This window comes from Cavia porcellus, unplaced genomic scaffold, assembly GCF_034190915.1.
Source record: "Cavia porcellus strain 051 isolate PalLab524CR breed Dunkin Hartley unplaced genomic scaffold, mCavPor4.1 scaffold_32, whole genome shotgun sequence".
Classification (NCBI taxonomy): Eukaryota; Metazoa; Chordata; class Mammalia; order Rodentia; family Caviidae; genus Cavia; species Cavia porcellus.
Window position 1 is genome coordinate 14658783 of NW_026947515.1, and position 13513 is coordinate 14672295.

The 13513-nt window shown below is 41.2% G+C and overlaps 1 protein-coding gene across 3 annotated transcripts in view; it reads left to right on the top strand.

Annotated features, from left to right (window-relative positions):
* The first annotated feature begins 12215 nt into the window (after positions 1 to 12215).
* The window catches only part of Prkca (protein kinase C alpha), a 413537-nt gene continuing 412239 nt past the window's right edge, over positions 12216 to 13513 (top strand). For 2 of the 3 annotated variants that reach the window (XM_063241821.1, XM_063241823.1), the window contains exon 1: positions 12216 to 12622. In XM_063241821.1, coding sequence (XP_063097891.1) covers positions 12450 to 12622 — 173 coding nt within the window. In that variant the 5' untranslated portion in view covers positions 12216 to 12449. The remainder of the gene's footprint in view (positions 12623 to 13513) is intronic. The other variant, XM_063241822.1, reaches the window with a different exon arrangement.

Sequence of the window (13513 nt, forward strand, 5' to 3'; positions counted from 1 at the left end):
CTCTTAAATACATTGCATCTTTTCCTTGAGGGCAGCTCATGTGAGACAGTTTTTATCATAAGCCTGAAGTTTGCCCTTTTGCCTTGCTCCTTACCACCTTTGAGGACACCCAAATCCCTTGCAATCCAAGACTCTGTTCTGCTCTGTAGGTCAGGAAGTTATTTAAGCCTTAACGGTCACAAGCACCTGACTTCTGGGAGAGTAACAGTTTATGAATGACTCCTGGGCTGTGACTGTTTTCTTCTGTGAATTAATAACTTTGGAGAGCTAGGTACTTAGCTCAGTGGTAGAGCCCTTGCCTGCCTTGCACAGTGTCCTGAGTTCAATCCCCAGTAGCACCAAAAACCCAAGCCAAACCAAAAGAAAAATTTGTGTATCTTTCCTCTTATTTAACTTCCCTATTGCCAGCTCATTGCAGCTCACCTTCAGAAAACCTTCCCTTGGCTCCTGCAGTAGCAAAAAGGAGATTCTGTTTCTGCTGTCCTGGGGAGGAACAAGCTGAGCAAACTTGGTCATTGTAGGGATGATGTCCAAGGCCTCCGGCATTGTCTTTATCCCCATGCAAAGCCCCGTGGAAACTTTTGGCAGAGGTACTTTTGTCCCGATGCTCTGACACCTGACTCCTTAGAAGAGACAACAGCAGGCTTCACTGCAACACTTTATTCACATGTGTGGTATCAAATTAGGTGTGTCCGGTCCAGTGCTTGCTGCAGACTCATCTACAGAACCTGAGATAAATCGTTCAATTTAACATGAGTTTATCCATTTTAGTGAATTTGCTAGTTGGTGTTTTTAAAACTGTTTGAGGAAAACATTAGCAACCATGAAGTAAACTTGCTATTTTTGGTGTCCCGTCTCTGACAATATCTTCCACAATATCATCTAACCTTACTACCATCTAACCAAAAAAATGAATTTATTACAAACCAGAGCAGGATCTTCCTGAGTATGTCACAGCGATAACAACAACACAACAAAACATAAATCAGTTCACAGTCATAAAAACACAGAATTGTTACAGGTCCCTAAATTTTCACAGGAAGAAATTGTTCTTCATGATTCCTTTCTGTTCAGAGACATTCCCATTAAGATATTGTAGAGTAACAAATTATCACGTATAGGAGTCTGTTCATTTTTGCTGTCAAGTGTTCTGGGGTAAATTGCATACTCTATCAAAGAAAGACAAACCGAGCAGATAGGTGATGACTCAGAAAACACACTGAAACATTTGACTTGCTTGTTTGTTCCTACTTGGAGCTGCATGAGGAAATTGAACATTCAATCACCACAAGCCATTCTCACACCACTAGATGGAAGACTTGGCTTCTCTCCGATTCTTTCAGTATTTACCTTCTGCACTTGAAGCTTTGGTGAAGCTTTGGTTCTTCACCAAAAGATTTCCTAAACTGGAAGAGGAAAAAAAAATGGATGAAACCTATTTTACCCAGAGAGGACCAACTTGGGAGAATTCCTCCTGTCAAACCGTAGAGGTGCTGCATGAAAAGCAAGTATGGCGCTAGCCAAATATGGGGAGCCAGTTCAGGAATGGATGCGGGCACAGTCCTGGGTCAGGTTCAGGTTGGCTAGACCTGCTGTGTGATCTTAGATAGGTTATGTAACCTCTTTGCACCCTGATTTTCTCTGAGGTTAAATGATGAGCGAGCTGACATTCATTACATAAAATGTGAGACCTGAATGAATTAAAATCTGGCTATAGACTGCTTAAAACAACTCCTGGGACAGCCTTAATGAATCTCAATACATGTTAAATGATTTTTGTTATGGTTTCTCCTGTTAAACTTCATAAATAATTGCATCAGTTAGATGAGTTTAGAAATACTCTGGTGTTAACTGAAGGTATTTATTAGAGACAATGTTTATAAACTTGAAAACTGTATTTCATTGATCAGAATGAGCAAGGAAACACCAGCATTTGACTTTGCCTTGGTCAACCTTCTCTGGATAGGATTGTTTCTGGCTGAGAAGAGTTTTCATTGGATAGTTTGTTTTCTGTATCCACTTAATTCACATCTTTAAAATTCTTCTAAAATTTTTTTGAAGGTAATGGAGCAATTCGTTTAATTTTTTTCAGAGTTAGATTTTCATTTCTCCCGATACTTGTTTGAGCTAAAACTATTTTTTGATCCTGACCTCTAGGCTGCTAGGTAAGTATCCATTTCAAAGGCAGTGCATCTGAATTTCACAACTTTTAGTCCAACTCTACTCTGAATATGTGCTTGATATTTGGGGAAAAATAACTTAAGGACCCTTAGGAATTTATGTACAGTTAGAAAGTGTAGGCTTCCTATTGGATCTTAATACTTTTTTCAAGGATAGGAAAAAAATCTTACCCCATTGTGGGTGCATGACAAAATTACACGCAAAATGTAAAAGTGGATTTTTGTATCTTGAAAGGTTACTTTTTTATTCTTTTGTTGCTGAAAAACATTTAGCAGGATATGTTTTATTTTATTTTTTTAACTTTTTATCGGTACCGTGTGCAGGATATGTTTTTAAGTGCATGGTTTACCAAAATTAGACTAAACTACATATATAAACTTTAAAGTTCAGTTTGCAAATCTTATTCTCTTTACAAATCTCTTTAAAGAGAACGAAGCAAGGTAACACTAAACAATAATAAACTGTTAATTGCCTGAAAAAGTTTTATTATTAAGACTTAAAATGTAGTTATGCAGAAAAGGTAAAATCCTGTAATTTGCAGCAAAATGGATGAAACGGAAGCACATTAAGTGAAATAAACCAAACTCAGAAGGACAAAAAAAGAAGTGCAATTATGACATAAAGGTTGGAAATCGGGGGCTAGAAGATGGTTAAAAGGAGGGTGGATTTGATCTGTGCATACTGCGTGCATGTGTTGAAACGTAACATTGAATCCCATCAATATGTACAGTTAACACAGGTTCAGTTCTTTGAAAGCTGGTGAGAAAGTTACAACATTTGAAATAAAATGATTCTTAATGGTAGACAGTAACTAAAAGAGAAACAAGTTAAGAGGTAAATGTATTTAGATTGCCCTGTAGTCTTCCAAGTTGCAGTAACAGCTGAAAAAAGATATGTGAAAATAAAAACTCCGTATACTAAAAAGTACTACATTTTCTAAGTGAAAGAAATTAAACATATACAACTGGTGAATAGCTCAAAACACTATGAAATGTTTTAACAAATATTAAATGTTTTAATAGTGTTTTCAAAGCACACAGGATTTAAATCTAAGACCTTAGATTATGTTCACTGTTCAATTGTGCATTTTAAATCAGAATCGAAATTAATCTGCTGAAACCCCTATATGCCAAATTCTCTTGAACAGAAGTTTACACAGTTTGTTTCCAAATTTAAAAGTACAAATATTGTATGTAGACTTAATTTAGCTTATCATCTGTACTGTTAATTTTAGATATCCTTGAAATTAAGGACACTCAGCCATCCAATAGATATTTATATAATATGATGGTACTCAATTCACAACCTGATCACTATTCTGATCACAAAACAAATTGGATGAGAACTGGATCAATTTAAATTCCCCAAAGGACTTTCAGAACCAAGGAAGAACAGCAATCATCCCTGGAAACAAGTCAGTTTCCAGGATAAGAGATCACCTAAACAGACACTAACAATAAACTATCCTATCTTCCATCTTATCACCTAAGGGCCTATTTCTTTTTCCTAAAAATCATTTGCTTCTCCATACATGGTCTTGCTCCCATTTATCTATAAAAATATTGTAATTTTTAAGACCCACATTCCAATCCTTATTGAGGACAGAGGCTGCTGGTTCTTGTTAAAAGATTCCAGAAATGTGCATGGGCATCTGTTCCCTGCTTCCTCCTTAGCAAGGTGTAGAAAGCATTCTGAAATAATTTAGGTACATGCTTCCCTTTCAATCAAACTGGTAGTCAATGTAAATCTATGGAAATTGCATGGGGATTTAGAGGGTGGTAATGTGAGTTTATGATGTGAACTGTAAATATTTTTTACACTCTCTCCATGAGTCATCTCATCATTCTTAATTCATCATTGAGAGTACAGGGAAAATATACCCATCCATTTTGGACGAAGAATGAGATTTGGAGGAGGAACTCACCTCCTCCACAGTGCAGATGAAGCGGGGCTGGAGATTTAGCTCAGTGGCATATGTGCCTGCCTTGCAAGTGTGCAGTCATGAGTTCAATCCCTGGTACTGATAAAAATGAAAAAAACAAAAAAACAAAAAAACAAAAAAAAAAGTTATACAGAAAAATGTAGATGAAGTAAAGCTGAGGACCATACTATCTTAGATTTGCATGAAACTGTGTAAGTGGTTTTTACTTTGGACTGTAACACTGAGTCCAATGGTCTTATCCGTTACTTTTCTACTATAAATTTTATTTTACTATAATACTAGCTAGATGTGCATCTCAGTGCCTTTCCCTGAAGGACACAGGAAGCAATCTATGTGTTTACCCACTTTGTATGAAAAAAGTAGGTGCAAAACTGACAAACCAGGATTTACACTGACTTGACACTCCATGTAACAGGTTCAAAATATATTTACCTGAGCATCACAGAGGGTCCAATAGACCCACACCACTCTGGGATTTGATATGAAAAAAAAAAGTAAAAATTTTCTTTTGATTTTTCTTGTAAAAATAGCCCAATTCAGTACAATGGCATGTAGAAAACCAGGTCTGCAAGTTTTGTAGGAGATCAAAAGTGAATCATCAGATTACTCATGCATGGATGATGAAAATAATACAATATGGTAAAATGCATGATTTCATAACAAGTGATGTGAGAAGATGATGATGATGATGATTATGATGATGATGATGATAGTGATGATGGTAATGATGATGATAGTGATGATGGTTACTTTGATGTTGGCCATGTGAGCCAAAGTTCCTGTGACAATGAAATGGAGCAAGAATCAACTGATGCAGATATAGGGAAGGCAGGCCTCCTTGATTCAGATGATGAAATAAACAGCAATGTGAGTGCATATTTGACTAGCCAAAATGTTGCAATATGGCCATGAAACCAAATGAAATGATCCTCTGGTAGAACTCAGTCTGAAAATATAGTGAGGATCTTGGCAGGAGTGAACAGGACAAGATGCGAGCCCTGCCATTTAATGTTGGAAATTGTAACAGAAAAAATGCTACAAGATTCTGTGAAATACACACAGGATGAAATGCAAGTAAAATGTTTAATGTATATATTATGACAACTCACTAATTGAACTTAAAGCATGCATAGATATGTTATGTGTAGCAGGGATTTCTCATAGTATTTGCAGGAATGTAAAATACTTATGAAAAAGTGGTGGGTCAAAATATGGCATAAAAGCTTGTGTCCTTATACATGCTTTAGAGGGTTACTATCATATAACAAGTAGGAAGAATCATCATTGTCTAAGATTGAGCTGAGCTGTCCTTGAGCTGATAAGTCTTTGGGAACTTGAATGCAAGAAAACCATCTATATCTGACTGAGCTACACTTATCTTGCAACAGAAAAAGAATGTCATGGCTCTTAAAGTTTTGTAGCTTTGTAATTCTGGGAACAAGCTGTGCCTCCCAGTCTCATCCTTGAATAGTATTAGAAATATACTAGTATTTGAAATATAAATTTTAAAATTTCCTTTATATTTAAAATAGCCTCTACATTATGAATAGACTTGTTTTTTCCATCTTCTAAATGAATTGGAATATAACATTTTACAGTTGGTTTATCAGTTTCCAATTGATGTTATACTTGCTAACGGAATACAAGTTGACCAGGGCAGGAACTGAATACAGGAACAGAGCAGAAATTTCTAATGAAAAATTGCAATTTCAAAACAGATAACTGTATAGTACAACCTTTGTATTTCAAAAGGATATAACGTTGATGTCTTATTTGGCAAAGGAAAACAAACTGGTACTGCTGATGTCAAAGTTTCCACATGATTTCATCATGGGGAAATATTGACAGGGAAACATTGACAAAATGGAAGGCTGAGATGGAAACTTTCTACAACAAAACCAAAGGTAAAATAGATGTTGTTGATGAATTATGATGTCCCTTGAAACACAAAGCATTGGACAATGGTTCCGTTTTACTTGATCCTAAACATGTGTGGCATGGTTTGACAGTTTACAAAAAAAAATAAGTGCAAAATACTATGGAGAAATTTTCTTAGAGGTTTGGAACTGCAACTCATAAGAGATTATTTATAGCAGAAGAATAACAAAAAATTTTTGCACACTGGTGAGCTGGCAGGTGAACAGATCTTATGTAGCATCATAAAGACCTACTATGACAACAGGAAAATGAAAAAAGATATCAACTATATCCTACCAAAAAAGTACAGGAAAACAAAACATTGTGCCATCAGTGTAAGTGATACTTGCGTATGGAACATGAAGTTGTCCTGTGATGATTGCCTTGGGTATAACACTTGAAGCAAAGATTATTTCTGTGGTACACTTTGTGTTTACATTATAGTTCACATAGGTTTTTATTTTGATGTTATCTGTTAGGATTTGTAAGCATGGAGGCAGCTGATATGAAAATGTTCCTGTCTATTTAAGACTTTATTATACATTTGCTTTTTGATTTTATCAATATTTTATTTCATTACTAATTTCATGTTGTACAATATAGTAAGATACTCCTGACAAAGAAAAGAAAAGAGGACAGGAAAAGGAAAGATAAGTACATGTGTTGTAAGCAAGATGTGCGTGTAGAACATGCAGTTGTCATGTGTGAAGACTGCTTTGGGTGTGACATTGAAGCAAAGTTTATCATTGTTGTATAGTTTTACTTGTATTTTCCTTGTAGTTCATATAGGAATTTATTTCTAATGTTATCTTTTATGTTTTGTAGCAAATACATAACTGATGTGGAAATCTTGCTGTCTATTCTAAGTACACAATACATATTAAGAATTTAATACTTTATTTTATTGATATTTTATGTTCTTGCTAACTGCACACTGTTTAATATAATAAAAATCTCCTGACAAAACAGTAAGACCACTGAGATGTTAAGTATGGTTTCTTAGTGACTTTTCTCATAGCTAAGACAAAATACTTGACACCCAAAGTTAAAGGAGGAAAGGTTTATTTAGCTCAGTTTGTAGAGGTTTCAGTCCATGTCAGTTGGCTCCAAGGCAGGGTGGGTGGCATGTGGCAAGAGGGCAACAGTTTAAGGCCACAGAAGATAGTAAATGCAGCAACAGCAAAAGGGGAGGGACAAATCTCTTTTCCTCCCTTAGACTGTATGCAGGCTACCCACCGCAGGGTGGGTGTAGCACCCACACTCTCAATCCCAGCACTAGACAATGAAACAATCACGAACTCTAGCTGTCTCTGAAAATCCCACCCGCCATGATCACATGAGGCTTTGGGTGGACACAAACCATTACATATGTCCTACAAAAACGCCAAGAAAGCAAAACATATCTGCTGTCAGTGTAAGCCATGTATGCATATGCAATGTGCTATTGTCATACATGCAGACTGGCTTAGGTGTGAAAACTGAAGTAAAGATTTTTTGTAAAATATTGTTGGTATTTTCATTGTGGTTCATGTAAGAATCTATTTTGTTCTGTTTTAGATTTTGTACACCAAAAATCAATGTTGAAATGTTGATGCTTTTTTTATAAACAATAAATACTAAAAATTCAATACTTTTATTTTTGTGATATCTTTTTCCTATTACATACTCATTGTTTAATGTAATAAAACTCATAAAATTAAAATTAATAATTCATCATCAGAAATATTTCCAAAGGGTGGGTTTTGTACACCCTTCATTATATTCCGTTCACACAAAATTGCCATGATGCCCCAAGGGGGAGATGAAGTCCTAGACACTAAGAAGCTCCCTCATCAGTGCAGTTAGGAATTTGATCCCTGTTGCAGGGGCTGTGGGTTTAGTTCAGTGACAGAGCACTTGCCTAGCATGGGAGAGGTTTCTGGGTTTAATCCCTAATGCCATAAAAAGTTATCCTTTTTAATGAAAAGGAAGCATTAAAAAAATTGTGGCTTCTAGTGCTCTTTTGAAATCTGAGTCCTAAGTCAAGGCTGCCTTTCATGTATAAAATACTGTCTATATTCCCACCATTCAGAGATCGCCACCTATAATGAATACTTTGGAACATATACATTTCTACACTTCTCTCTCTTGCTCAATTTTACTTTTAATACTATTTTATATCTTGCTAATTCACTGACTAGCATATTATGGACTTCTTTCAACACAATATATTCAACAGTGATCAATATACTCAATAGTGTTTTGCATTGAAGCCTCCTAAAAACAATTTTTTCTTAAAATAGGAACAAATTTTCAAAGGTACATGATGGTGGATACAGTGAAAGATATTTTTCCAGAAGTAGAAAGTTGAGTTCTACTTTCTACTTCTTGGGCAATCACTATTATTGATTCATTGTGTATTTATTATTATTAAATCACATATTTATATAGATATACTTTTTATTTACATTTTCCTTCTTTTTTGTGCTGAATTGATTTAGGGCCATATAGGCACTGCATACATGTTCAACCACTGAACTATACCCTCCACCCTAGATACACTTTTAAAAAATGCTAATATTCTATATATACTTCTGCATTTTGTTTTCCCACTCATATATCTGGAATACACTTCTATATTTTTATATATAACTGATCTCATTTGAAAATATCTGCAAATCATTCAATCTTATGACTGACTGTACCACAGTTAGTCTAACTGGTCTCATGGCTAGACATTTAACAACATTTGCTATTAGAAACAATTCTGTCTCTATACATATGTCTTTTTGCACATGTTCAGAAACATGGGATGCATTTCTGGAAGCAAAACTACTAGATCAAAGTATTTTAAATTACAATAGTGATTGCCAAATTGCTCTTTATCATGTTCGTGACAATTTCGTCTCATCAATGACAAATGTGTGAAACCATTTGCTTTCACAACGTTGGGGGGTGGGGATTTAGCTGAGCGGCATAAGCGCCTGCCTTACAAGCATGTGGTCGTGAGTTTGATCCCTGGTACAGGTAAAAATACAAAAATAACCCCCCCCCCAAAAAAAAACAGTGTGTTCCTCACACTTTTATGCCCAACTTTTGGGTCACAGTGGGATATTAATACAGTGTTAATTATTATGAAATAGAAAAATTTATGTTTTAAGCACTAATTGTATTTCCTATTTTGAGTTTTCTGTTTATAACATTTACCTCTTATTTTTTTAAACTGGGCTGATTTTTTTCCTGCTTGATTAATATCTGGTACCATAGTTGCTCCTACATGTTTTTTATTTGCATTTTTGAATTAGCTTGCCTACTCCTATTTCAGTCTGGTTTTTTTTTTTTTGTTGTTGTTGTTGTTTTTTGTTTGTTTGTTTTGTTATTGTTGTTGCTGCAGTAAAATACTTGAGGCCAAGAATTTTACTAAAATAAAAGTTTAGGGGCTGGGGATTTAGCTCATCGGTACCAGGCAGTCGTGAGTTCGATCCCTGGTACCGATAAAAACTAAAATAAAAGTTTGTTCAGCAAACCATTTTGCAGGCTGAATGTCTAAGATCAGGTAGTCCTAACTGTTCCACCTCTGGTGAGGGCCTTCTGGCTATGTTATGACATTGTGGAAAAGCAAAAAAGGACACAGGTCTTGGAAGAAGTAGTTCTCAGAGGTGGTTCCTCCATGACTTAATCTCTGTCATAATTACTTTCTCATCACTGGGACACAATACAAGACATCCACAATTTAAAGCAGGAAAGGTTTATTTTGGTTCACAGTTTGTAGAGGTTTCAGTCCACAGCTGGCTGGCTCCAAAGCAGAGTGGCATGGCAGAGGAGCATGGCAGAAGAGGCTTGCTCAAGTCAAAGCTGCGAAACAGAGAGATCAAGGGAAGTGGGAGGTGGTACATCCTTCAAGCCGATAGCCCCAGCAACCTGCCTCCTCCAACCAGACTTCATCTTCCTAAACACGGTTAGCTCTCAACTCATCAGTAGACTAATCCCTTGATGAGTATCATATCCCCCATGAACCAATCATCCGTCCAAACTCCACCTATGAGGATTTGGGGGGACCCAGGTAAAAACTATGACAATCACCTTCTACTAATCCTCAAGTTTTAAAGGTCCAACTAATTAATATTACCACACTAGGAGCCAAACTTCAAGCACACAAACCCATGTAGGACAAACCACTCTTGCAATACAGCTCAGGTACTTCCGCTCCAAGTGTAGAACTCCCTCCCTACCAACTGTGCTACAATGTAGGCAGTTAAGGTATACACGGCCAGCTCAACTATCAAGTGACTTCTAATTAGTGTATCCAGGAGGAATACAATAACTGAGCCAAGAAAGCAATGCTATAACCTACAAGGAAAGAGACACTTTGTCTCCAGCTGATTTCCTGACAGTTTAGACAGTCATCCCACTCCTTACCAAGAGATGGCTACACTGTCACCAGACACATTTGGGTTTTGCCTTCCTTATTACTTTTTTCAGAGATTCACCAGCAACCCCACCCTCCAACTCTCTTACATCATGTCTTGGGGAAACAGAAGCTTGCCTTTGTAAAATGTGGGGGGACATCTCTCTTAAAGACGGCTCTAGGGAAAAAATGGTGTCACTTCATTGTACTCCATTTAGTTTACATTTATTGAGTGGCTGAAGGTATTTAGAGTGTTTTGTGGATGATTTGATCATTTCCCCCCAAATGCTCTGCTCTTAGTCCCTCTCCTCCTTCTTCCTTTTTTGCCTCGATAGCCTGGAAGTTCTGTTATGAGTGGTAAAATCAGACCACATGGACTGTCACCAGGCAGGTACAGTCTTTTGAAACATCAGCGCTGGAGTGGGTTAGCCAAGCGCATGCTCCATTAATAGCCAGTCGATAGCTCACACTAGTGAAAATATAAAAACCTATTAAGCATCACAATTAGGCAATCTCAAAAAATGGTGGTTCTATTTGGTTTATATGATGTATTTTAAATTAGTATGTCTTAGTTTTCTTTTTAAACATTTTTGAGAGATTAAACTTTCTCAATCTCTTTAGCTCAGTGAGTCATTTTGTGACCATAGTGACTCTGGCAATAAAATAAAACAATAATGAAGTGCCGGGGGATAGTTGTTTTCCTATGTGGTTTACCATCCTCAAGAGACCTAATAAATATTCAGCAAGTGATTAGTTGGTCCATCCCCACGTGCGTATTTTACATATCCATGCCAGCCACTCTTTCACAAGCAGTTTTACTTGGTAATTTGCAAATGTTCTGGCTGCACTCTGCACCTGCCAGCCTTGAAGTAATTAGTTTAGGATGCAGAACGACTTCTAAATTAAGGTTCTGGACCTGTAAAATAAGAAAGCCTGATAATCAACACTGTAGCTATAGCCAATGAGATGAACTAGAATGAGCCCTGTACCTCTCCTACCTGGTGAAATGCCTGCCGTGCCCATGAAATGTCTACACGCAGGTGAATTGTGGATCAATAGTGGAAGACAGTAAAGAGGGTCAGTACTCAATGAATGTGTTTCCCTTTCTCCTGTCTACATACAGCTTGAAGGTTTAGGGTTGGGCACTTTAGGTCACACATACAGTGACGTTTTGGCCAGGTAAAATGTTAAACTCGAAAACTAGTACAGGCATCGTGCCCGGAGATCCCGGGGGTCCTGGGAGACCCGGCAGGGCCCGGCGCGCCCCGGAGGCGCAGGGACATGGAGCGCCCGGGCGGTCGGTGGGGCCGAGGCCCGGGGCAGGACGCGCGCTCCTCGGGGCAAGCAGGTCGGCGGAGAACCTCGATCCCGGAAAGGAAAGCGCAAGCAGGTGAAGGAAGAGCAGGAGAGAGTCGGAGTGGGAGGAGAAAGCGAGGGAGAGGAGGCCGGGAGAGCGAGCGGAAGAAGAGGAGGAAAATGGAGGAGAAGCGCCACGAGGACGGGGAGGAAAAGGGAGGGAAAGAGAAAGGCAGCGAGGAGTCGGATCCGCCCCTGCAGGCGGCCTCCCGGCTCCCGAACTCCGGCCCGCCGGGCCGCGTCCGCAGATGCCGCTCTCTGCGCCGCCGCTCGGAGGACGCCAGGGCGCGGACTCGGCCTGAGCAGCACCAGCTCCGCGCGCCCCCGCAGCCCGCGCGCCCCCGGAGCCCGCGCGTCCCCGCGCCGCGCGCCGCCACCCCTGCCCGCCCGCGCCCCCACTCCGGGCATGCGCAGTGGGCGGCGCCGCTCCGGGCCGCCTCCAACGCCGCGAGTAGGAAGCTCGAGCGCTGGGCGCCGAGCTGTCAGTGAGCGTTGGGCCAGCGAGCGAGTGAGCGGCTCCGGCTCTGCTCCGCGCCGCGCCGGCCCGCCGCGCCTCCTCGCGGGGACCTCGCCACCTGCCCGCCGCCCCGCCCCGCCCCCGCCCACCCCGGCCCGCCCGGGCTGCTGCTGCTCCCCGGCGGAGGCGAGAGGTGGCTGGGGGGGACCATGGCTGACGTTTTCCCGGCCAACGACTCCACGGCGTCTCAGGACGTGGCCAACCGCTTCGCCCGCAAAGGGGCGCTGAGACAGAAGAACGTGCACGAGGTGAAGGACCACAAATTCATCGCCCGCTTCTTCAAGCAGCCCACCTTCTGCAGCCACTGCACCGACTTCATCTGGTAGGTGCGCGGGCCGGCGCACGCACCGGCACCCCGAGCCCCCGCGCGCCCCGGGCCGGGGACCAGTCTCGCCCCAGTCTGAGGTCCCGTCGTCGCCCCGTCCCAATGCGGGCGCGTCCACCCCGGGGCTGACTCACTCGGAGAACTTGGAGAGCCCGCCAGGAGTCCAAACTCTCCGGGAAAGACACGCGCGCTCCCGGGGCCGTCCCGGCCACTTGCACACACGCGGCGGACTGGCGGGGAAGGCGCCGCCCCGCCACACACCCCCTGCCGCCGGGAGCCGGCGCCGCGCAGCGGGGACTCGGAGCTCCTCGCGGCCGGGGTCCCCTGTCTGCTCGCACGCACCCGCTTTCCAGCAGACAGCCCAGCAGCCCTCTGCCGGGCAGCGAGAAAAGGGGAAAGCAAGCCGAATCGCCGGGGCTGAGCCTCCCGGAGAAGCACGCCCTGGATTAACGGGGGACGCGGCGGCTGAGCTGCGTGCGCTCCAACTTGCTGGCGAGCCAGGCGGGGCGCGTCCCGGGAGTGTGTTTGTGTTTCCACTGGGCTGTGACTCCGCTGGAACCCTGGGTCTCTGCCTACTGTAGGCTGTGTCCACGGGTCACGGAGACTTACTTTTCTGCGTGAGCGGAGAGAGAGGGAGAGAGGAGAAGCAGCAAACTGTTGAAAGCTTCCAGGGGAAGGGGGAGGAGGGCGGGCTAAACAGAGCAGACAAATGGCAGAAGGGCAGAGGGAGTCTTTTAAAATAGACCCTGTCAACAGGAGATTACACCCGTAACCCTGTTGGTGAGGACAGAGAACTTTAAAAAAAAAATACTGTAATGGCTAAAGATGCCAGGCTTCAGGTGATTTCCAAAGAGCATAAGCATTGTTAACTTGAGGGGACCGGGGGCT